Here is a 24,295-nt window from a genome sequence, read left to right on the forward strand (position 1 = left end):
TCACCAAGAAGAGGAGGACGAGGATCTAGATCCTGGGCCGGCAATTGGATAGGTATGGGTGCCACAGTGGATTGATGCTGCCCTCTTTTGGAGCATCTCTTTTGGTAGGTGATAACATTCAAGTTGTCAATTCTCTTTTGAAATTCACTGATGGTCTTCTGGACTGGATTCAACTCCCCCTGACTAGGAACATGACCATCATTAGTTTCTACAAGCTCCCCCTGTAAAGGAATCCCTATGGAAGAAGGGCCAGCAGCCAAAGTAGGCTCCAAAGTAGGCTGGACAGCAGCCATAGGAGAAGGGGCAGCAGCCAAAGTAGGCTGGATAACAGCCATAGGCTCCAAAGTAGGAGGAGACTCAGGAGACTTGGAAACTCAAGGGGAGAAAGCACAAACACATCTTCACTAGAACCAGAATTCTCCCCTTGAAGATGTGGAGATGGATAATACTCACACGCGGGGATATGCACATGGTGCAAGTAGTGCGGGCGTGCCAGAACCTTTGCGCAGGTTCAAACGAGGCCAAGAACGGCCTAATCTGACTCCTTACCAGGCTAGTAGGTTTCCCTCCTGCTTGAGTAGCTCTAAGGTCTTTGGGGTTAAGCCAACAGCTACGGCCTACAGCCCAAGATGCTATTGATCTGTGAGAAGAAGAGAATGATTTGGGACACAAACAATAATGAAACTGAAATACTGAATACACTAATCAATCATACCAGATACAAGCGTGAACTCTGTGCATACACCCTCGTCTCCCTTAGCATGTGATTGTACATTCCTTCAGCCCCAGATAAAGACAAGAATAGCAATAAAGAATGCAAAAACAAAACAAGTAAAGCAGAAACGTAAAGAAGATAAAGCAAATGCTGGTTGTCAGTTGTGTTTGTGTGTCCCTTTTAGATCTGTTGCCTCCCTTATATAAGATAGGCACCAGCAGTTATCAGTCCGTATGGTTACCCCCACGAGGGCTACTCTTTTTGGTCCATGCTCCTCAGCCCCAACCAGGCACCGCCACTTGTGTCACTATCCCTACTCTGCCTCCAACTGCCAAAGTAGTGATGGGCCCAGTACCGTGAGACCTCTCCACACTCCCCGAACGACGCAGCTCTGCGTTCATCGATGCCTGCGTCACTAACACGTGGGCCAGCCCATAACTGACAGGGCGTAACCACGTTCCAACGTCTCCCCGTGCTTTCGGCCCCAACGACGCCCTCCAACCCTGGCCCCTCTGGCCCAGCCTGACCAGAACCAGTGGGTTTGGGCCGCAAATAGGTATCAACACAACTAGTCTGGTGAATAATCCCATTATCAGCCAATACTTCTGAAATTGGTGTTCCTTATCCTCGGTGCCATTATCGCTTCTCAAAACCTTGAGATTAGCCTAGAACTGAGTTTGGACCATTCTATGGAAATGCTGAAAACAGGCAAAAACTTAACTCTTAGTGTGCATAAGATAAACCCATGTATGCCTAGAATGACAATCAATAAAAGAAACAAACCAACGATGACCAGAGAGGGAGGTTTTACGACTAGGGCCCCAAACATCAAAATGCATCATTTGAAAAAGTGAGAACTCCTTTTAGTTGATACCGAATAAGTAGAACGTGTCTGTTTGGCCAAAACACAAGCCTCACAAAAAAAATCAGTCTTATCGCATGATTTGACAAAAGTAGGAATTAAAGATGCTAATATTCCTAATGGAGGGTAACCTAATTTAGAGTGTCACTGGAAAATTTCAGAAGAGACTAAGGAGCTCTAATGTGGAGATGGTAACAGTGGTGAAGTGAGATGACCATCATCAAGCAGGTACAAGCCGCCATGCCCTTTACCCAATCCAATCGTCTTCCCAGAAGCCAGATTCTGAAACACACAATGGGAAGAAAAAAAAATCACTTTACAGTTAAGGTCACGAGTAAGACTACTAATAGAAAGAAGGTTAGTAGTAAAATTAGGAATATGCAAAACTGAAGACAAAGTAAGGGAGGAAGTGCAGCTGATGATTCCTTTTCCAGATATGGAGGAAAGGGAACCATCAACTACTTTGACCTTGTCTTTCCCAGAAGTGGGAGAATACCGATGGAACAGGCTAGAGGAACCGGTCATGTGATCCGCAACCCCAGAATCTATGTTCCAAGGATGAGAAGGTACAAAAACACAATGACCACCAAATGGAATACCTGACTGGGCAAAGTGTGAACCTGAAGGAGCAGAACAGGTGGCAGGAGCTGATGTAGTAGAGGCAGCAGCAGCAAAAGACCTTAGCAATCGTAGGAAAGCTTGTAGATCATCCTCGGATAGGCCAGTGTCAGTAGCTGGGGCTGTAGGAACAGATTCAAAGTGGTTTGCCTTATTTTTCGTCTTTTTCTTGGCAGCCCATTTAACCTCAAAGTCAGTTGGCTTCCCGTGAAGTTTCCAGCACTTCTCTTTGGTGTGGTAAGGCTTGTGACAATGCTCACAAGTAACAGTCCCTGTAGTAGAATCACCAAGAGAAACATGTGGCAGGAGTAGCCTGGGCAGCAGGCTGAAGGGCTGATTTGTTGATAACAGGAGGGTGGAGCATAGCAGCCCGACGGTTCTCTTCAGAGGAGACCAAAGCATAGGATTGTTCAAGTGTGGGAAAAGGTGAATGATCCAATACTTGAATGCGAATTTGGTCATACTCCATGTTCAAACCAGCCAAAAAATTATAGACCCTGGTTTTGTCCAGATGTTTCTTATATGCAGTAATATCAGCAGTTGTAGTGGAATGGTAATCAGAAAAATGGTCCAGTTGCTGCCAGAGACTACGCAAAGTAGCATAGTATTTGGAGACAGATAACTCCCCCTGAGTATTATTATTCACCTTCTTCTGGAGCTCATACACCTATGCATCATTACCGAGCTATCCATATGTCTCCTTGCAAGCAGACCAAATTTGATGGGCTGTATTAAGGAGAAGAAAACCATCGGCAAGGTCTGAGTGCATTGAGCCAATCAAATAGGACATAAGTACACCATTGTTGGAGATCTACCTGGTCAGAGAAGGGCCAGCTTCAGCTGGCATGATAGTAGTGCCATCAATATGGCCAGTAAGCCCACGGCCAGCAACGGCAAAGTAGGCAGAGCGAGACCATATCAGGTAATTGCTCCCATCCAATTTAATAGGACCAGGGAGAAGATCACGAGTATCATTCCTACTATACCCATTGTTAGTAGAAGTTCCATTAGAAATCTCAGATTCAGCCATAAGTACAGCAGAACAAATCAAATCGCAGAGAAGGCTGTGGTAATAAGAAACACAAGATATCCTCCAAGTTAAAGGTTGAAAATTGGTGGAGAATCTCCTTTGAATGTCACAAAATGTGTCTCCAAAAATCAGCAGCAGCAGACAAGTGTAGCCCCTATATCGAATTTTTCAGGGTTTTGAAAAAAGAAAAAAAAACCCTGCTAGGCTGAAATAGATATAGGGAAAAGAATAAGCCCAAAAACTTAATAGATGAGGCTCAAATTTGGGGCAGATATGTCATTATAAGTGGAGAACCAACCTGCAAAAGACCAGCACCAACAAAGTTTTGTTGAGATTCAATGTAGGGAGAGAAACCTGCAAAAATAGCACTGGATTGAGCTGAAACTTGGCTCGAGTGTGTGTCTAGAAGAGACAAAGAACCCCTCCAAATATCAGCCCCAACAGAGGACAGCAGCCCCTAGATCAATATTTGTCAGGGTTTTGAAAAAAACCCTATTTTTTGCAGCAAGTCCCTGTGAAATCAATCTATTTTTTGGAGAAATCAACACAGGGACTTGCTGCAGTTCTTGATCTTCAATAAGGTAGATTGATTCCTTATAGTGGAGGTGAAATCAATCAAATATAGAAGCTTCAAATATCGCAGCCAAGGTGTTGTTGATATGGAAACTTATCTAAACATGGAAAGAGGTGAGAAAGGGCAGCAGCAGGATCTATGGATCACCTCATCAGTGCTGCCCTATTGAAGAATAGAAAGCAAAAGAAGAAAAGAGAGACAAAAAGAGGAAATCGAGAGAGAGAGAGATAGAAGAGAAAGAAAGAGCTGAATGCTCCAATGCCATGTTAACAGATTTAGAATTAGAGTAAGGCTTGGATGATTAATGACCATCCCAAGCTTCTTTATTTATATCAATGAGACTAGAGAATAAAAGTACAAACAAGCAATGTGGGACTAAAGCCCACATATTAGAAACATAAAAACATAAGAATAAGGGGTCTAAAATGCCCCTACAGTTCTAACACTAAATGAGGTGTCTACACAAACCCAAACCTATACTAAAACCTTGCCTAAATTTAAAAACAGACTTAAACTGTGCTTGCATTATTCCCTCCTAGTTAGAGAAGACTCGTCTTCGAGTCTTATTATGAGGACAATCTCTACCACTTGATCAACATCCATGATTGTCAGTTTTGATGATACGGCGATCCAATGCATCTCACGATCAATCAGCAACGATTGCCTTTCTCACATCCAAGATTTGTGGAGGAAGAAGAAATTCAACCGTCTTGATCTCCTTATGAATAACGTCAAGTGGTATCTGTCCGATTGAAATCTGTTCTTAGGGCTCCACATCTTTAATTGGACTGTTGATCAATTCCTCTGCTTCAATCTCGTCTTTGGAATAATAATCGGGTTGATCTGGATCAGGAGGAATAGGATCATAACATTCAATTACGGTTCTTGGTCGTGGATATTCAAATATAAACGGCCTCTTCATACTCTCTTTGAGTGTACGAATATCATCTTTCATCGAAAGTAATGTCATAGATATATTAATCAACCTCCATGATGAAAGCTTCAGGTTCGGCTTTGATACCAAACTGATGCAGGATATATCAAATCTGATGGCTCTAATTGGCCTGCAAGTAATGGCTCCAATCCCGAGCTGACAGCTAGATATAGGCCAGATCTGATCTCAGATCTAACGGTCAGAATTTAACATGGTAACTACAAGATCTTAATAACTAATTTCCAGAATTTAAATCAATTATAAATACTCTAATCTTTGAATTTGATGAGGTGGAATAGAGGAGAGAATGGATGATCGATGGTATGGAGAGAGGTAATATTGTGTGAAAGAGAAAGAGATAAGCTTCCCTAAAAAGTGGATCTGAAATTTAAAGCAAATCAAGAAAGAGAGACAAGACAAGAAAGAAATAATGAGAGAACTGTGGGGGAGAAGAAATAAAAAGGAGAGAAAAAGTCCCTTGCCATGGGAGAAAAAGAAGAGACATTACATTGCTTATTTATAGAAACTGAAATAAAATCTCCTACATTGACTCAACTATTAAGACTTTTCTAACTAGACAGCTAAGGACTCTAAATTTCCTAAACTAACTCAAAGACTTAACTTAGGATAAGATAAATCCTTATCCAACGACACCAACATGGAACCCACTAATAAAATAATAATTTTGTGCGCCCCCTTAAAACTCTACTTTTGGGCTTTATCTTTCAGCCCATTATAACAATAAAACCCCAAAATTAAGATCCAACCCAAACCTATACTAAAACCTGGCCCAAATTTCGGTCGGGACTGCATTAACATCTTATTTTATAATGCCTACAAAAAATGAGAGAGAAGGGGGGAATCCCCTATCCTCATAGCTTATACAACTAAAGGCATGTTGGAACCGTGTATCCTCAAACCAGGATCAAGGACTCTAAGCCCAAACTTTTAGCCCTAGGGAACCAACAACCAACTGAAATTTTGGGATGCGTAAGATATAGTTGAAGATTAAGACTGGAAATTTTTCCAATGCTTCCCAAGATCATTCCACCTTCACTTCCCGTAGTCAGGGCACTTCGCAAACAAGCACTAATCAATGCTCAACTCACCTCATTCCCTGTATTTCTCTCAAATTGAGAAAGCGGTCAACATTTTCCTATTAGCTCAGTGTTAGATAGGTCATTAGGTTCCCAATGGGTGCTTCAACCGTGGGTCCATTTATTCACCGGTTATGGATTTGCATTGGCATCTGCCGTTGGTGGTTATGGATCTCGGTCTCTAGTTCGGAAGGTGACCCTTTATTGAGAAAGTCTCAATGCTATCTTCAAAAGTCTTTGATTTCAATTGCCATCATTTAGTATTTATTTTTTGGATCAGTGTCGTATGAGTTGGTAATGGTTTGTTTATGGGCGTACGTACTTACTATAATATTAATACCAAAACCCTCCCTCTTTGATTATGGGAGCATTCTGAGCCTGTTACTGATCTTGCCCCAAGATGGCCGGGGAGCATGGCAGTGACTATAGCTGGAAACTTCTTCCTTCTCTTAGAGGTGGGTGGGCCAAAACTCATTGAAATGAGACTCCGATCTGCCCGAAGTTAGTCCAGTCCTATTAGAGATGGACAAGCAACTTTTATAGATGGGAAGGAAGAACCACTGATAGCATTTGCAGCTTCTTTCCGATCAAAAGGGGTTGGACGCTGTGGTTCTTCTGTTCTTACAGCCGTGGCAAGAGAGGTTGATTATCCAATAGCAGGTGTTATTGGGGTAGGGGACTCACTCTTTCTTCGAAATGGTATGGGGACAGCGGAGACTACTAGAGATGGGAGGTCGACCCAATTTCACTCATTTGCTGAAAAGGTTAACCACTTTCTCCTGGCTGGATGCAGAAAAAAACTCTCATCGAGGAAGTGATGAAGCAGTAAGCTGAGAGTAAGAATTGAACTATTCCATCAAGGTGCACTTTAGATATGATCTGGTCTTCTTAGTAGTGCTCTTCTGTCAAGGTTTTCAGATATGATCTGGTCTTCGTAGTGCTCAGGAGAGCACAAAAATGAATCAAATATAGAAGGCAAGCAGTATGAACAACTGTGTTCAAACAAAAGAAATGCTCTAGGGGCCATTCAGAAACCAAGTCATACCTCAAAATGTACCTCCCAATCCACATCAGTATGCCGACCATGACAATGGGCTACCAACATAGATCAAAATGCATTCTATAATAACTTGTCCGACAGAAACAGAAATGCCTAAATTCTAACAGCATGCATGCTGATTAGCTCAGTTTTTACAACTTGATCATTGTGGCTCCGTTTAGGTTAGATATACTGGTGTACATTGACAAGCTGAAGTTCAAATAGAGTAGACAATTTTTTGTGGTGTTAGGGACCTTCCTTTGTTTGGATGCAGTTCCACTCAGAGTTTTAGAACCCTTACCAGACATCAAACCAGATGGGGCTTGGTCTGCTTAAACATGGTTTAGCTGTGCCATTTTTATTGAAACCACAAAAACTACATCCATTAGGGAGTGGCAATGGTTTAACATTGTTTGATTGCCCAGTCCTGTCCACTTTTCAAAAATTATGGTTCTCCGCACTTACTTATTTGGGTCCTATGCATATTTCCATCTGCTAAAGCTATAGGAATGAATACAAATGCATATGGTTGTACTAGTAATAGAACAAGGCTGAGATGTAATGTAGAACCAATTCAGGGTAGAACTAGTCCCAAATAACCCTGGAATAACCAGCAACTCAGATTAGGGGTTGAACCAGAAATTATGGGGTTAAGAGTTTTGTTATACCAGCCAATGGAAAGGGGGTAAAAGGGGATCGAGGGAGGTGGAAGGTGAAGTGGAATGATGGTCAAAACCCAGCAGGGTTTGATGGAAGGATATGGAGATATGGGGGTTCAGTTATGGGAGCAACCTTCAACTCGCAAGAGCAGCACAAAGGCCCTCAATCAAGTGGACACAGCAGCAGCAGCTCTGGAACCTGATTGTTGCTTGACTCAGGCTTCAAGAGGTCTTCACAGCACTTGTATAAGCTTCAGATGAAAGCAGCAATAAGAGGAAATCGAGCAGGAATAGGGGAAAAAGGAAGGAGAAAAGAGAAAGGGGGATAGCTCTCCCAGCCAGGCTCCTAACAGCCCTTCAAGTCATGAACACTTGATAAGGAACCATATTTTTGCAGCTAGCAAATATTCTTCATTCATAAAATCGTCGGGAGGCTGAGAACAGCCTTTACAATATAAAGAGGGCATGACTTGCACCTCAAGAAAATAGAAACTTACAAATTAAGAAATTACTTGCAAAATAAGATAGTAACTAATCTAGGAAAGAAATAAAATAAAATCCAAGTGATAGCTGGGATCTTATATGGTCCCCACAAAGAAAGAAATCAGCCAGCACTTAAGAAATAAAATAAAATCCAAGTGATAACTGGGATCTTCAGATGGCCCCCACAAAGAAAGAAATCAGCCAGCACATAAATCAATATTGTGTCAAAGAGTTGACACTTTTACCCCCACGATCTGGGTTTGAGAGAACCAGCAACTCCCAGCCCAGTTGGGCTGGCCCAACTTAAACTTGGTTGGCTCTATGACCCAAGGGACTGGTCCACCGATTGGTGAAGTGAACCAGTCCTTCTCCCCTGACTGTTCCTAGAGTATTTCTTGCCAAACAACTTGGCTTCTACATCAAGATGACAACAGCTAATGGATAGAATTCACACCAAGTACAACTCTAAAGAAACCATAAAGCATTGTTAGGAGTACATATAAAGTACAAGATTTTAAGTGCTAACCTTTGCCTGCTCATCTTTTGCGCTTCAATACCCTTAAGTGCTTCAATATATAACTGACAACCTCCTTTAATGTGGCTTTTCTTCCTTCTTTAAAGTTCCAAAGCTCGGGTATAGGATACCTTCCACTGGGATTGTGCTCATTGATCTCCAGCAAGGCCGTAATAACAGCATTATGAACCTCATCACCCCACTCTTCCCTTAGATTTTTTAACTTTTCGTCGTCTTCATCTACTGTGTCCTGAAGCATGAGACAGAAATTTCATGTTTTAATCTCCCAATGTTTTCTGTAAACTCTACACCAAACAAAATGATTCCCAATAATTTACGTGAGGTTAAAAGAAATAAGTTCTAAGTTTCCAAACATGAAGTCATGAATACATGATGATTGCATAGGAAGTTAATTCTAGAAGTGAAGAAGAAAATGATGGAGATTGGTACATACTTTTTCTTTACCGTTGACAGTGACAATTTTAAATGGATACCATCCTGAATTCCTGATTTCTTCTTGCCATAAGCTGCAAAGTTCCATAGATTTAACTAATGCTTCTGAACAAGGAAATGTTTGCTTGCATGTATTTTGAAATGGTTTTGGGTTGACCTCCCCCATTTTCTTGATTCCAATCAATGTTTTCCCACTTAACATATCTTGTAAACCCTAAAGAACCAAAAAATAATTGCATCAGATAATTCAGAGCCATACTGTCAACTGGATTATGGGGGACAAAAAGTTTGCATAGGATATTAAGGTTCATAATTTATAGATTTAATGGCATCTATTGCAGAGTAAAAGTACATAGTTCTCACAATTGAAATGATCCCACCTAAAAAGTCTCCAAGATCAAACCAATTGATTTTTATAATGACTGTTTGACAAAATATAGTGCTGTTGACTATCTAAAACTAAAAGATTGGTATATCATGCACTGGTCTAACTCACAGTCTAGGAAAACTCTTGAATGGTTGTTTTTCACCCTTGCATGGTTCTATTATAGATTGATATTCTATATATAGAAATCAGTTCTAGATCATATACAAGCAGAGGATGGCTTTGGCAATTCTTAACCTGACCGGCCAACCCACCCTCTTTTTCCGGATCAGGTTGGCATACCAATGGATTATATTTGAGACACTGTTTCTTAGCTGTGTAGCGTGGTATTAAACCTTTAGGGTTAAGTTGGCCAACTACTGGCTACAAAAAACTGGACTGACCACCTATTTCCAAGGTTCAGGTTGCAGATTGAAGTTAAATCAGATCACAATATTGTTGAGCTTTTTTTTTTTTTTCATTTCTTTTCTTTCTGATCCAATATGGATCCAACAGGAACCACTACAAACCTAGGCTGAGATGCTTAGAGAAAAAAAGTAAAACATAATAACCAACAGGGTCCTTCTAGGCGTCCCTATGTCTAGTGAAGCATACTGCTTCACTATTTGCCACTTGGCAGTACATGGTTTAGTCCATGTGATGGAGGACTCCACATACATCTTAATGGCCTAATTTTAATCCAAAGTATGCAACGAAAGTTGCTAAAACTCTGATTCAAAGTTTTAGTAAAATTACCTAAATGCCATCAAATGGAGATCAATATAAAATACAAAATGGCATCATTTGTAATTGAGCTACTTCGTCCACTCATTTTAGGCTAAAATTGTACGAATGAGATGCTTGCCTGGTTCTCCATCGCATGGGCTAACCCATGTACTGCTATGTGGCAAATAGTGAAACGTTAACATAAAATATCAAAAAGAAAAACATAATAACCAACAATATCATACTTCAATCAATTCTTTACGAGCATCTTGTAGCTCATCATTACTCTGCCGCTCTTTAACTATAAGAGCTTGATGCATATCTTCCACATCTTTCAAGTCCCCTATCTTTTCATTCAATTCGTCGTTCATCTCAATCATCTTTTTTTGAACACCCGTATCATCTTCACCTACCATATGTTTCATCACCTCTAAATTCCCTTTCAACTCCTCAATTTCTAACTCCAATTTCTGTTTTGCATCCAACTGCTTCTCCAGCTCAAGTATCTTACTCAAAGCTGCCTCTTTCTCCCACTGCACATTTGTAATTCCAGTCAAATGAAGAGTTAAATTATCTAAAAGAAGGGATAATATTAATGTTTTGAAGGATAACTTTGGGTCAAGGTTTACAACATGCAGCATACCTTTTGCTCTTCAATCAGCCTCAAGACATTCTCATCAGCCTTTTTCTGCTCCATGGATGCCATGTGAAGTGAATTGTTTCTAGAAACATTCTAAAAGGACAGAAAGATATTTGTATCAAACCAACAAGCATCTTCATACATTGTTACAGCTAAAGATATGTCAGAAAACTTTTACCACAACTAGTCATCTGCTGCTTTGGTTGCCATACCTCCTCTCATAACACGGTTACACTAATTTTAGTTGATCTGAGGACATAGGATGCTGAAACAGATGGACTAGAACTTTTATTGTTCTGATTGACATTTGAACAATGTAAGGTGATAGCCTATCCTATTTATGGGTTAAAAATGCAACAAAAGGAACTGTGTTTAATGGTCTCATTCAGAATTATTTTGGCACACCAATTTACAGGGGAAAAAAACTGATCTTTCAATAGTTAAAAATGTTAGGGCTGCCTAATCCATACGATATATTGTTTACTGCAAGCCAATCTAGATTCAATTGACTCAGATCCCATTTATTGGTGGAAAGAAATATATGTAGAGTGGGACATAGAAATTACAATGATGTGAACAAATTTATTTGCATTAATCAGTGAGAAAAAGGGTATTTTTTCCCTTCAGTCGCCAACCTGATGTGTCAAGAAATAACATGAACTGAAAGGAAGAGGAGAGTGATTTAGCCATTAATTCTTTTCAGTAGTTGATAATATTATTTAGAGAAAAGGTTGGGAATGCTAGCAGTATACCGTATGCTAGCACCCTATGTGTCTATATCTCTCTTCCTCCCTTTGAGAGGTAAGGGAGTCAATTCAAAGGGGGGAAGAGAGAGAGAGAGATAGGGTGCTAGCATACCCATCCCTCTCCCTATTATTTATCAGATCTCAAATATGATCGATATTTTGACCAGGGAGTCTCACCTTCTCAATCTCCTCATCGTGTTTTTTCCTCTCAAGTTCATTTAGGGCTTCCTGCTTGTTCAGTTCTTTAGACCGCTTCTCAAGTTTTCTTCTTTGAGAATCCAACTGATATCTCAACATTTCATTCTCCTCGAGAATCCTAAGAGAATGATCATGTGACATGCGTTGCAACCTCCTCATTTCTGATGAAGAGATAAATATGCAACATTGTAAGTACATTTTAGTCATAATAGGGAGGGGAGAACAGAGAGAAGTGAGATGGCCAAGGGGGTTATAGACCTTCATTGTAAGATTGATGTAGCCTGTCCTTCTCTTCTATTGTCCAGCTCAAGGACATACTCTTCTCATTGTACTTGTACTCTAGTTCATCAATAGTTTCATTTGTGACATCAAGTTTGTTGGTTAGGTTTGCCACGATACTGTTTGTTTGTTCTGTTGCTTCTTGTGCAATGTCAGCAATGGTTTTCAAGTCCCCATTTTCGTGGAGATAATCCCCAACTGGGCCTTCTGAATTATAATCGTCCGCACGTGCAAACCAACCATAAATGTTTGAATTAGGGTCTGTTCTGCATTCATTCCAGTCCTTTTTGCCATGATGATCAGCTTCAAATGCTTTCTCAAATTCTATAGCATCCTTGAACCCAGTCCAGTCTTTACTGAAATCCACTATAGCATATCCTATACAATCTTCTTTTTTCCATAATGTATGAACTCCTAAAGGTCTATATTTAGAAAATTCTTCTTTAAACCATGATGCATATAAACTTGGGTCTTTTCCATTCTGCAGCTTGGCGAGAAGGTTAACAATGATTCCTTTCCAAGGCCAAACAAACAGATCATCTTGCTCGGGGGGCTTAGTATCTGGCTCCTGCACAACCGCCAATTGTGATTGCTCTGATGCATCAGCCAGGTCTATTTCCAAGTATTTGGCTAAGGCGAGATGGTTTGCCTTTTGCTTTGCACTTCTGTTAGATGAACCTTTACCTACTCCAGAAGCATGTTGGAGGAGGTCCTTGTAATGATAATCTTGTTTCTTCTTCCCCTTACAGAAGGGGCATCGAAAGGCAACATCTGAATACTTTACCTTGTGCTTTCCAATCTTTAGTTGTTCATATGGTTTCTCTGTGTACTCATCAATCTCGGATTCACTTATATCTGAGTCTTCTTCTGAATCGTAGTCCATTTAACTAACAAATTATAACTTGGTAGTAGGCACCAGTACTAAATAGGGACTGCATGAAATAATTAAATAAAAAGGAATATCAATACAATTCAGCATGAGGGTGAAAAGAGAGAAACAAAAAAATAAGATAACAAATTGGTCACGAGTAGCAGACAGATTAACTGTCTTAGTAAGGGGAAGGTGGGGGAGGGCAACAATAAAAAGGGACGGCTTTTTTCCTTTTAATCTGAAGGTGCCAGCCATATAGGAGAGTCCAAGGTCTAAGGAAACACAAATGACATATCCAAACAAATAAGGAGATGGTAATCTAGACTGAATCCCAATCTTCTATAGCAAACCTAACTCTAGAAAAGGCCAATTGGAAATTATAGGCAGAAGGGCACAACTAAGACCAAAGAATATATGGACATATGTATATTGGATAGAGAAGAATGGCCAAGGTGGATATGCATGTACAGAGTGCTATGTGATCAATGAATAACTATCAAACTAAAAAAAAAATTCTCTTGCCAGCACCAAGATCTGTCATGTGCAATTGCATGAAATGCTGAAATTTCAAAAAAATAAAATCTTCAGTAAATGAACAAAATTGGGATAAAGAAGATGAAGTGACCAATGAAAAGATTACACAAAAAAATTTCAGGAATGAGCACACTGAAATAAAGTTAGCACTTAGCCAAATAGGGGATTGCAAAAGTTGATTAAACTAATGTTTTGAACATGTATAATGAGATCAAGTAAAACACTTGTGGGAAAGAGCAGTTTGTTGTAGTTTGTTTCAACATTTATAGAATAACAAGGCGGAAAGCAAAATGGAAATGGAAACGGAAGTGCATTGCTTTAAAACAGATGGCCCTAGATAAGTCAGAATGGAAGAAAAAGAATCCTGATGGGAACCCAAATAGTTTAGAGAAGGCAATTAGGATGACAACTCAAAAAATGGTCACGGTAAAGGGGACGGATATATAAATAAAAATGAAAAGTTTTAAAAGGAGATACAGAAACAGCAGTGGAGATCAGTTGAATGAAATATGAAAAATGTTCACTGTCACAGGCAATAAGCTGCTTAAGTAGAAGATTTTATCACTGCAGTTTGCATTAGGATGGCTTGAGAGAACAACTCTCTAAGCCTGATCCCAACTACTTAGACTCGGGATGTACAAATCCTGTGTGGTTCCACATTAATTAAGGCCATATGAGTTATTAACTCAAATATTCATTTTTTCTCACCACTTGAAACCCCGCTCTTCATCAGATTTCCTTTTGCTTCTTAAAACCTCCTGTTAACCCATATCACTCTTTTCAGCCAGTGCATTCATTGGACTTTGCTGCACATGGCAAGCCATCTGACAGAATTCAAGATAGTTCATTATACATGTGGGATCAATAGGAAACAAAATAGAAGGGGTGAATTGAAAACCTTAAGCATAGACTAAAGGGTACAAAATTTTTCTGACAATTTCATAGCGGAAGCTAATGCAAGTTTGACCACACACTGAAGAACCAAGTAAGGTGAGGAGAGTATAGAGAGAGAGAGAGACACACAAAGATTTATGGTGGTTTGGCAACCTTGTCTACATCCACTCTCAAGTAGATACTCACACTCCAAGGCTTTTTTCACTATCTCAATTGTTGTACCCAGTAGAATTCAAACCTTACAATGTGTAGGATTCCAAATGGCTCACTACCAGCCTTCTTTGTAGTTTTCCAATGGCTAACTACGAACCTTCAACAATCACCTTAGTGATTCTACTTGTGTAGGACACACCCTACACATAAGGACAACAATCTCTAAATGTAGAGAGTTACAACATAATACCTCTAAGAAGGGAAGATGTATAAGGTAATAACAAGACTCTCTATCTAAAAAACTTACAGCTCAAAGGATCATAATATATCTCAAATTAAAGATCAGAAGTAAATGTATTGAATTGTAGTAAAAGGCCCCACAACAACAACTAAGCCTTATCCCAACCAAATGGGGTCGGCGATCCTTTTCAAAACAAAGTAGAGAAAAACTGAGGTCCTCACAAAGGGAAAGGAAAGTAAGAGGATGAAGAATAAAAGTGAAGAAATGGGATAAGAAAAGTGAGTAATGAAAAATGAAAGTAAAAGGAAAGAGGATAGCCCAGAAAAATCTCAGCTACATGGTGTCGATAACGTGGATCCTTGCCCTCCAATAGGCTCTATCTGAGGTCATACTTGGCACAAGACCCAAACTATGCATGTCATTCTTCACAACTTCACCTATGGTCATCTTAGGCCTGCCCCTAACTCTTTTAGCTCCTTCGATCGGAATCAGATCACTCCTCCTTACTAGGGCGTCCCCAGGCCTCCGTTGCACATGGCCAAACCACCTCAGACGATATTCTCGGAGCTTGTCGCTGATCGGGGAACTCCCACATCAGCTCTAATACGTTCGTTCCTTACTTTATTCCTAGTTTTGCTGCACATCCACCTTAACATCCTATCTCTACAACACATAGCTTCGCTATATGGCACTTTTTAATTGCCCAACATTCTGCCCCATCCATCATAGCAGGTCGGACAACAATCTTGTAGCAGTTTCCTTTAAGCTTTACAGGAATGTGTCTGTCATACAGTACTTCGATCACACAGTACTTCAATCACACCCCTCCACTTCATCCATCCCACTTTAACTCTTTGTGAGACATCATCATCTATGTCACCTTCTTTGTGTATGATAGACCCCAGATATTTGAAATAGTCACTTGGTGGTATCTCTCTCTCCTCAAATTTCACCATGTCATCATTCATCAAAGTGTGAATAAATTTACACCTCATATATTCCGTCTTTGATCTACTAATCTTAAAGCCTCTTGTGTCCAAGGTCGACCTCCACATCTCTAACTTAGCGTTAATCCCTACTTTTGAATCATCCACCAAAACGATATCATCCGCGAAGAGCATACTCCAAAGTCAAGGTTCGAAAACTCGGGTCTCGTTGCCAACTCGGACCCTTGAAAAACCGAGTCGAGTCGAGATCTCGCCGAGTTGGTGCACTTTTTTTTGTCAACTCGAAGCCTCATCTCGGTGGGTTTTAGACCTAGTTTGGGTCTGAAACTCGGTATTCAGCCTATTTTAGGCCATTTAAACACAACGGCACTATCAGATTTTGCAAAAACAAAGTCCAAATAGGAGTTTCACTTAGTGGGAAAGCAGGACAGACACTTATGCTAGAAACCAGGACAAACACACTTATTTATGCCTAATATCATTTAAGTAAGCATTTACTTAAGATATTATTCATAAATAAGCAAATACCCCCTATTTGAATCCAATAAAAATAGTTAAAAAATAAAATTCCAAAAGGAAAAAAATTCAAACCCCCTGTTCAAGAACAAAAACTGGATTTTCGGCAGTAGGTGCAATTTTCAACTTTCTAATGCTGGGGTTTTCTCAAATCTAAAAATTCCATAAATCTTATTATGGTAAAACATTGCTAAAAACCAAAAGTGCGGTAAAATATTCATTTGATTTATATTGAAAGAGTTATGTACCAGTCAAACTTAATTCGGTGCACGCGAATGCTGTCAAAATCGCTCTGAATGAAAATAGTTTTTTGGACATCAAAACAAATGAATATTTTACCACACTTTTGGTTTTTAGCAATGTTTGACCATAATAAGATTTATGAAATTTTTAGATTTGACAAAACCCCAGCATTAGAAAATTGAAAATTGCACCTACCGCCAAAAATCCAGTTTTTGTTCTTGAACTGAGGGTTTTAATTTTTTTTCTTTTGGAATTTTATTTTTTAACTATTTTTATTGGATTCAAATAGATGATATTTGCTTATTTATGAATAATAACTTAGGTAAATGAAATATTAGGCATAAATAAGTGTCTGTCTTGGTTCCTGGCACAGATAGGTGTCTGTATACCAAGATTTTCCAGCTAGATCTCGAGATCTGGCACTCATATAAAGGACCTAGATGGGCATTTTCCTATGTCAAACCGAGATCTCGACCGAGATCCAAGATCTCTCCGAGATCTTGCCGAGATAGTGGCTAGATCAAGTGCAGAATCAGAGTACCGAGCCATGGCTCTTGCTACTTGTGAATTAGTGTGGTTGAAGATGTTGTTGACTGAACTTGGGTTTGAGAGCTCTACACCAATGCAACTGAGGTGTGACAACCAGGCAGCAATACATATTACCTCAAACCCCGTGTTCAATGAGAGAACCAAACACATTGAGGTGGATTGTCACTTTGTAAGAGAAAAACTCCAACAGGACGTCATCTCTTCAAAGTATGTCAAGACTGGAGAACAACTTGCTGACATTTTTACTAAGTCTCTAGTAAGTGGGAGGGTTGACTATATTTGTAACAAGCTGGGCATGATTGATACATATGCTCCAGCTTGAGGGGGAGTGTTAGAAGTATGTCTGAGGGTAGAAAGGGAAAGCAGGCCTCTCGGGATTAGTGTCAGCTTGTTGGCGGCCTGGCGCTAAGTCCCAAGAGGGCTTCCCTCCTCTCTTCTAGTTCCCAATTTGCCCCTGTAAAGTTATCCTTATATATTGATATTGCTGGCCTCTCTTTCACTTCAGAGAGACGAGCCCCTTTTCCCTCACTTTTCTCCTTCTTCTTCTTCTTCTCTATTTCTTCCCCTCTTCTCCTACTTTGCTGTTATTTACATTTTCCATGCCAACTGTCCATATGGGCCCACAACTAAAGCATGTGATAATCACATATGGTCCCATACAGCTGGCCTAAAGGCTAGCTTGACTAAGAACCATGTACCACTGTTCACGTGAACAGTTTTCTTCCTTGAACTGCATCAACCTTGCACAAGGACAACAATCTCTAAATGTAGAGAAATATAAGGGGAAAGATGTAAAAGTTAAGAAGACACTCTTTTAAAACCCTTAAAGCTCAAAGGATCACAATATATCTCAAGTTAAAGCTCAGAAGTAAAGGCATTGTATTCTTGTAAAAGGTCCCACAAAGTCCCTTTATATAACCAAAGAAGCGCTCACAACAAATGACCACGATTTGGCTTTTCAAGCTATCTGCAGACATCCGTTGCGTCACCTCAGACGTCCGTAGGGCTCCAACATTCATAAATAGAATTGTTGAACTCCTATGGTCACATTAATGACTCTTTTCCACAGATGTCCATGAGTTAACTCTCACATCCATCAGATCTATCGGACATCCATGATTTCTCGAGGATGTCTCCCAGACCTGGGGACTAAGAAGATCTAAGATCCACTTCTCTCAGCTCTATGCTGTCCTTCAGACATCTGTAATACCTCACAGACAGCCTCAAGACAGATGACCTGAGAGTGTAATTTAACAAACTATTCGGATCGGACGTCCATGACACAGGGTATTTGTGTCCAGATCAAGTTAAATCACTAGAGTCAACCTCCTATCATGGGGGTTTATTCTATTAGGACTTAGGTGACTTAATTATGAGCATTTTAGGCTTAAAGAGAGAGACACATAAAAGATTGAAAAGAATTACAAGTATAAAATCCTGCCTATGGAGCTTGAATTCTCCATGATGCTCCCATGTTTTCTAGTCTTCGATCATTGATGGATTTGGGACTTGATGAAGTTTTCCAATTGTATTCCTCAAGCTTCCATACCACTTTGCTCATTACTAATGGAATGGCTTGCAATTAATCAATTGAACCCTTCTTTGATACATGACAATCCACTTGTATACTTGGGATTGTATAAATCCTTTCACATTCACACACATATTAGTAATCCCATGGACGATCATCGCATTGTGAGTTTTGTCACCAAAACCTAAGGTAGAATAGTTAGACACCCATATGTCAACAACAACGTCACAACAAAATTCTGTCAGCTCTATCATCAAATAGTTTGCACACATTTGGACTCTACATTTCACGAGGCCACTACAAGCTAGAATTTATACTTCTGCAGTGTTATCATGAGCTTGGTATTAGCGCAAAGAGCTAATACCGAGAGAGGTGTGAGGACGGTAGTTTAGTACTTTGAGGTGTTTAAGTTATTTCTTTTATTTTTTATTTTGTTTCCTGTTCTGCCCTTAAGTGAATATATATATATTTGAGGTTTAGAGGAGAGTTACACATATCATGTGACTCCCCAAAGTTACATATTCTCTTCTCCTCTTCTCCCTCTCGGTTTCTCTTCTTCTTCTTCTTTTTCTCCATTAATTCACATGGTATCAGAGCTGTAAGAACTGCTACAGATTTCGTAGATCACTGCTTCCCTTATCTGCAGCACTCAATTGAAGATTTAAAATTTTTTTGAAGATTTGAAGACCCTGCGGTTTCTTCTATTTTCTGCTTGAAGGGGTGCAACACCCTATGCTGTATTTTGGGATTGTTTTTGGGATGGTTAGAGACTAGTTCATGATATAAATTAAGAACTAGGTCTCTCTTTTAGTTTGAGGAATATTTGAAGGAGTTTTTTCGATGAAGTGAAGGTTTTGTCAGGGTTTTGGTTGAAAGAATCGATTGCTACCTCTACTATCTGTATCAATTTTGTGTCAGGGTATTATTTGAGGGGATCAATTGCTACCTTTGCTGCATCTTTTGACCTTTATCAGGATTTTATTTGAGGGGATCGATTGCTGCCATTGCTGCCTCTATCGACTTCTATCAGGGTTTTTCACCTTTGTCAATTTCTGTCCCTGCTTCCAGTATTTTTCATTCTATTTATCCTTCACTTCATCAAGTACATAATGGGCGATGAATTAAAATCTGCTGAAGGTTCAAAGTCAGTAACAACAGAAATTTTTTCTTCCTCTTCAAATCGTATTACCGAGAAGAAGTTGGAAGGGATTACAAATTTTTTGCAGTGGAAGAAAATTGTTAGGCTAGTGTTGACTGGCCGTGATCAGCACCAACACCTCGTCAACACTAAGCCTGAGAATGACCCTTCGTGGGATACAATTGATGCTCGTATCTTGGGACAGATGTTGAATTCCATGTATCACCAAATTGTGGATTTGGTAACACACATTGATACAGTGAAAGAGTTGTGGGACTATCTTAATGTTTTGTATTCTGGACAAAACAATCTTTCCCGCATCTATAACTTGTCCTAAGAGTTCTACATGGTTGATTGAAAGGGTCGTACTTTGACCCAATATTTTGCTGATTTTAAGAGAATGTATGAAGAGCTCAATTCCTTACTTCCTATCACTTCCAATGTGGAACAGATGCAGAACCAGCGGGAACAACTTGCTGTTATGGATTTTTTGGGAGGCCTTGGGAAGGAATTTGACTCTGTTCGTTCCCAAATTTTTGGTGGTGACAAGGTAGCCACTTTGTCTGAAACTTTTTCCAGGGTTCTTCGTGTTTCTAGGGAGAATACTACTGATGGTGATACTTCAGCCCTGGCTTCTTTCCCATCCAACCGTGGGCCCAACAGTGGGGCTGGTAGTGGTGGTAATGTCAATTCTGGTGGTGGTGATGGTGGTGGTGGTGGCCGTGGTCGTGGTGGTGGGGCTGGTTCTTCTAATAAGGCACCTACCTTGAGTACTCAAGGTAATTCTGATGTTTCTGGTGGTTCAGTGCGCACTTGCCATCATTGTGGTCTTCCGGGACATATCCAACGTTTCTATTGGAAACTTCATGGCAAACCAAATCAGCAACAGTTTGCCAACTCTACTACAGCTGATTCTCCTGTATCTCCACAGCCTGAAGGTAAGACTGTGAAGATGTCTGATGATGAATATGCCCGCTATACACAGTTTCAGATTTCTCAGTCAGCCCAGCCTCCAACTGCGACCTTTGTTCAGACAGGTAATGCCACTACATGCCTTTCGACTGTCTCTTCCCGTCCCTGGATTATTGATTCAGGGGCCTCCGAGCACATGACTGGCGTTTCAGGTATACTTTCTTCTTTTCAGAAATCCTCTTCAAGTGTCACTTTAGCTAATGGTTCCTTGGCTAAAGTGACTGGTACTGGTACTACCCATATTACGCCTTCTCTTTCTTTGTCTTCCGTTCTTTATGTACCTGATTTTCCTTTTAACCTTTTATCTGTTAGTCAGTTTATTAAAACCCATAACTGTTCTGTAACCTTTTCTTCTGACTCTTGTGTATTTCAGAATCTTTCGTCGAAGAGGATGATTGGTAGAGGTTGTGCATCGGGGGGACTTTACATACTTGAGGACACTTCATCTATGGCATGTACCGGTATGGCGTCACCCCACTAGATTCATTGTCGTTTGGGTCATCCTTCGTTGGAGAGTTTGAAGCTTCTTGATGGACGTTTTCGGTCAATTTCTAGTTTTAATTGTGAGTCATGTCAGTTTGGGAAACTCCACCGTGCGAGTTATCCTCCCAGAGTCAATAAACGGTCTGACCAACCACTTTCTTTAGTTCATTCAGATGTTTGGGGTCCATGTCCTGTCGTTTCTACTTTGGGTTTTCGTTACTTTGTAACTTTTGTTGATGATTATTCCAGGGTTACCTGGATCTACTTAATGAAACAGCGTTCTGAGTTATTTTCTATCTTCTGTGCATTTGTGAATGAAGTAAATAATCAATTTTCACACCCTTTGCGTGTTCTTCGTAGTGATAATGCTAAGGAATATTTTTCTGCTCCTTTTGCTGATTTTATGACTCAGTGTGGTATTATTCATCAGTCATCTTGTGCTTACACCCCACAGCAAAATGGTGTGGCCGAGAGGAAAAATAGACATTTGATGGAGGTTACTCGTTGTTTATTGTTTGAAATGAAGGTACCTAAATCCTTTTGGGCTGATGCTGTTTTAACCTCGTGTTATCTCATTAATCGTATGCCTTCTTCAGTTTTACGTGGTGGTATTCCCTTTTCTTTGTTGTTTCCTTCTGCACCACTGTTTGCTTTGCCACTTCGTGTGTTTAGTAGTGTTTGCTTTATTCATGATCATCACCCTGGTGGTTCCAAGTTGGATCCCAAGCTCTCAAGTGCATGTTTGTTGGTTATTCTCGCACTCAAAAGGGTTATTGTTGTTATTCTTTTGACTTGCGAAAATATTTTGTTACCGCTGATGTTTCTTTCTCTGAGTCTACACCGTTTGTTCATTCTTCTTGAACTGTGTCTGACTTGGATGATGATATTCCTGTTACTGTTGTTCGGTCTACTGTTCACCATGCTCCGCAGGCTGCCTCATTACCGGCACCTCAACCTAGTGTGTATCAACGTCACCAATGGAAAGTATGTGCTTGGACCCCCGCTACATCGACTTCCACCCAATCTCCTCCTTTGCTAACAGATCCTGCAATAGGTAATGATCCTCCTCCTTTGGAACCTTCTTCTGATCTTGATATTCCTATTGCTCGTCGTAAGGGGGTTAGGGCTTGTACCCAACACCCCATTTCTAACTTTGTTTCCTATGAAGGTTTGTCTTCCACTTTTCATTCTTGTTTGCATACTGTTGAGAACCATCCTGTTCCTAAGTCTGTCGCAGAGGCATTGTCTAGTCCAGGTTGGAGGGCTGCTATGGATGAGGAATTATTGGCATTGGAAGAAAATCAGACTTGGGATCTTGTTCCCTTACCTTTAAGGAAGACTACTATCGGTTGTCGCTGGGTGTATGTGGTGAAGGCGAACCCAGATGGGTCATTGGCTCGCTTGAAAGCACGTCTCGTTGCCAAGGGTTATGCCCAAGTATATGGTGTGGATTACTTGGATACTTTTCTCCTGTGGTAAAACTTACTTCTGTTCGTATTTTGATCTCTCTTGCTGCCACTACCATTGGCCCCTATATCAGCTTGATGTCAAGAATGCATTCTTGCATGGTGATTTGCATGAAGAGGTTTATATGGAGCAACCTCCTGGGTTTGTTGCTCAGGGGGAGTCTGGCTTGGTGTGTAAATTGAAGAAGTCTCTATATGGGCTGAAACAGTCCCCTAGAGCTTGGTTCGGCAGGTTCACTGAAGTTGTGTTAGAGTTTGGGCTGACACGGTGTGATAGTGATCATTCTGTATTTTTCCGCCGTTCTGAGGTTGGAAAATTGTTTCTTGTGGTTTATGTTGATGATATAGTTATTACAGGAGATGATGTTTCTGGAATTGATGATTTGAAGACACACTTGCAGCAGAAATTTCAGACCAAGGACCTGGGAAGGTTGAAATATTTTTTGGGTGTGGAAGTTGCTCAGTCAAAGAAAGGGATTTCGCTCTCACAGCAGAAATATGTTCTTGATCTTCTGTCAGAAACAGGAATGCTAGGTTCTAAACCTCTAGATACTCCTATGGATCCTAATTTAAAACTTGTTGCAGAGGATGGTAAAGTCTTAGGTGATCCAGAGAAGTATCAGAGGCTTGTTGGGAAGTTGAACTATCTCACAGTGACTAGGCCTAATATAGCTTTTCCTTTTAGTGTGGTGAGCCAATTTTTGTCTGCTCCTCGGACGTCTCATTGGGAGGTTGTTATGCATATCTTACGCTATCTTAAAAAGGCTCCTGGACGTGGTCTTCTCTACAGTGATCATGGTCATGGATGGATAGTAGGTTTTTCAGATGCTGACTGGGCTGGATCTCCGGTTGATAGGCGATCCACTACAGGTTATTGTGTATTTGTTGGTGGATATTTGGTGTCCTGGAAGAGTAAGAAATAGACAGTTGTTGCTCGCTCCAGTGCAGAGTCAGAGTACAGGGCTATGGCACATGTTACCTGTGAGTTGATGTGGGTAAAACAATTAATGACTGAACTTGGCTTTGTTGATGGTGCTCCAATGAAACTGTGGTGTGATAATCAAGCTGCTATCCATATTGCTTCAAATCCGGTGTTTCATGAAAGGACGAAACACATTGAGGTTGACTGCCATTTCGTTCGAGAAAAGTTACAACAAGGTTTAATTTCTCTTGGCCATGTCCGTACAGGAGAACAACTTGCAGATGTGTTCACAAAGTCTTTGGGAAGTGCAAGAGTGGATTATATTTGTAACAAGCTGGGCATGATTGACATCTACGCTCCAGCTTGAGGGGGAGAGTTATCATGAGCTTGTTTGCGCTAATACCGAGAGAGCTGTGAGGAGGGTAGTTTAGTACTTTGAGGTGTTTAAGTTATTTCTTTTATTTTTTATTTTGTTTCCTGTTCTGCCCTTAAGTGAATATATATATTTGAGGTTTAGAGGAGAGTTACGCATATCGTGTGACTCCCCAAAGTTACATATTCTCTTCTCCTCTTCTCCCTCTCGGTTTCTCTTCTTCTTCTTCTTTTTCTCCATTAATTCACATGCAGGTACTTTAATTCAGCCATTTTACTTAACGGAGCCATGAATGTGAAGTTGTTCAACCGAAAAACAAGAAGAAATGCATCCGGAGTTCCTACTTGCTTTACTATCTCAGTTACATAGAACCAAAAAACTAAGAGGGCAACTAAGGGAGCCAAAGTAAATAGAAATAAAAATCATCAAAAAAAAAATAAACACCCCCCAAAACAGAGAACTATTTTGCATCTTACAATCTAAACGTACAAACAAAAATCATACGAGGAAACAAGAAAAAAAATCAACACC

At 40.2% G+C, this 24,295-nt stretch overlaps 1 protein-coding gene across 2 annotated transcripts in view; it reads right to left on the reverse strand.

Annotated features, from left to right (window-relative positions):
* Positions 1 to 24,295, reverse strand: part of LOC122646633 (factor of DNA methylation 1-like) — a 40,617-nt gene that overhangs the window by 14,214 nt on the left and 2,108 nt on the right. The window contains exons 1-7 of one of the 2 annotated variants that reach the window (XM_043840223.1): positions 11,911 to 12,844; positions 11,632 to 11,813; positions 10,712 to 10,801; positions 10,314 to 10,601; positions 8,980 to 9,192; positions 8,538 to 8,775; positions 84 to 96 (exon numbers count right to left, since the gene is read on the reverse strand). In XM_043840223.1, coding sequence (XP_043696158.1) covers positions 8,548 to 8,775; positions 8,980 to 9,192; positions 10,314 to 10,601; positions 10,712 to 10,801; positions 11,632 to 11,813; positions 11,911 to 12,814 — 1,905 coding nt within the window. In that variant the 5' untranslated portion in view covers positions 12,815 to 12,844 and the 3' untranslated portion in view covers positions 84 to 96; positions 8,538 to 8,547. Of the gene's footprint in view, positions 1 to 83; positions 97 to 8,537; positions 8,776 to 8,979; positions 9,193 to 10,313; positions 10,602 to 10,711; positions 10,802 to 11,631; positions 11,814 to 11,910; positions 12,845 to 24,295 lie in introns of those variants that run through there. The other variant, XM_043840222.1, reaches the window with a different exon arrangement.

Source organism: Telopea speciosissima, chromosome 11 (genome assembly GCF_018873765.1).
Source record: "Telopea speciosissima isolate NSW1024214 ecotype Mountain lineage chromosome 11, Tspe_v1, whole genome shotgun sequence".
Taxonomy (NCBI): domain Eukaryota; kingdom Viridiplantae; phylum Streptophyta; class Magnoliopsida; order Proteales; family Proteaceae; genus Telopea; species Telopea speciosissima.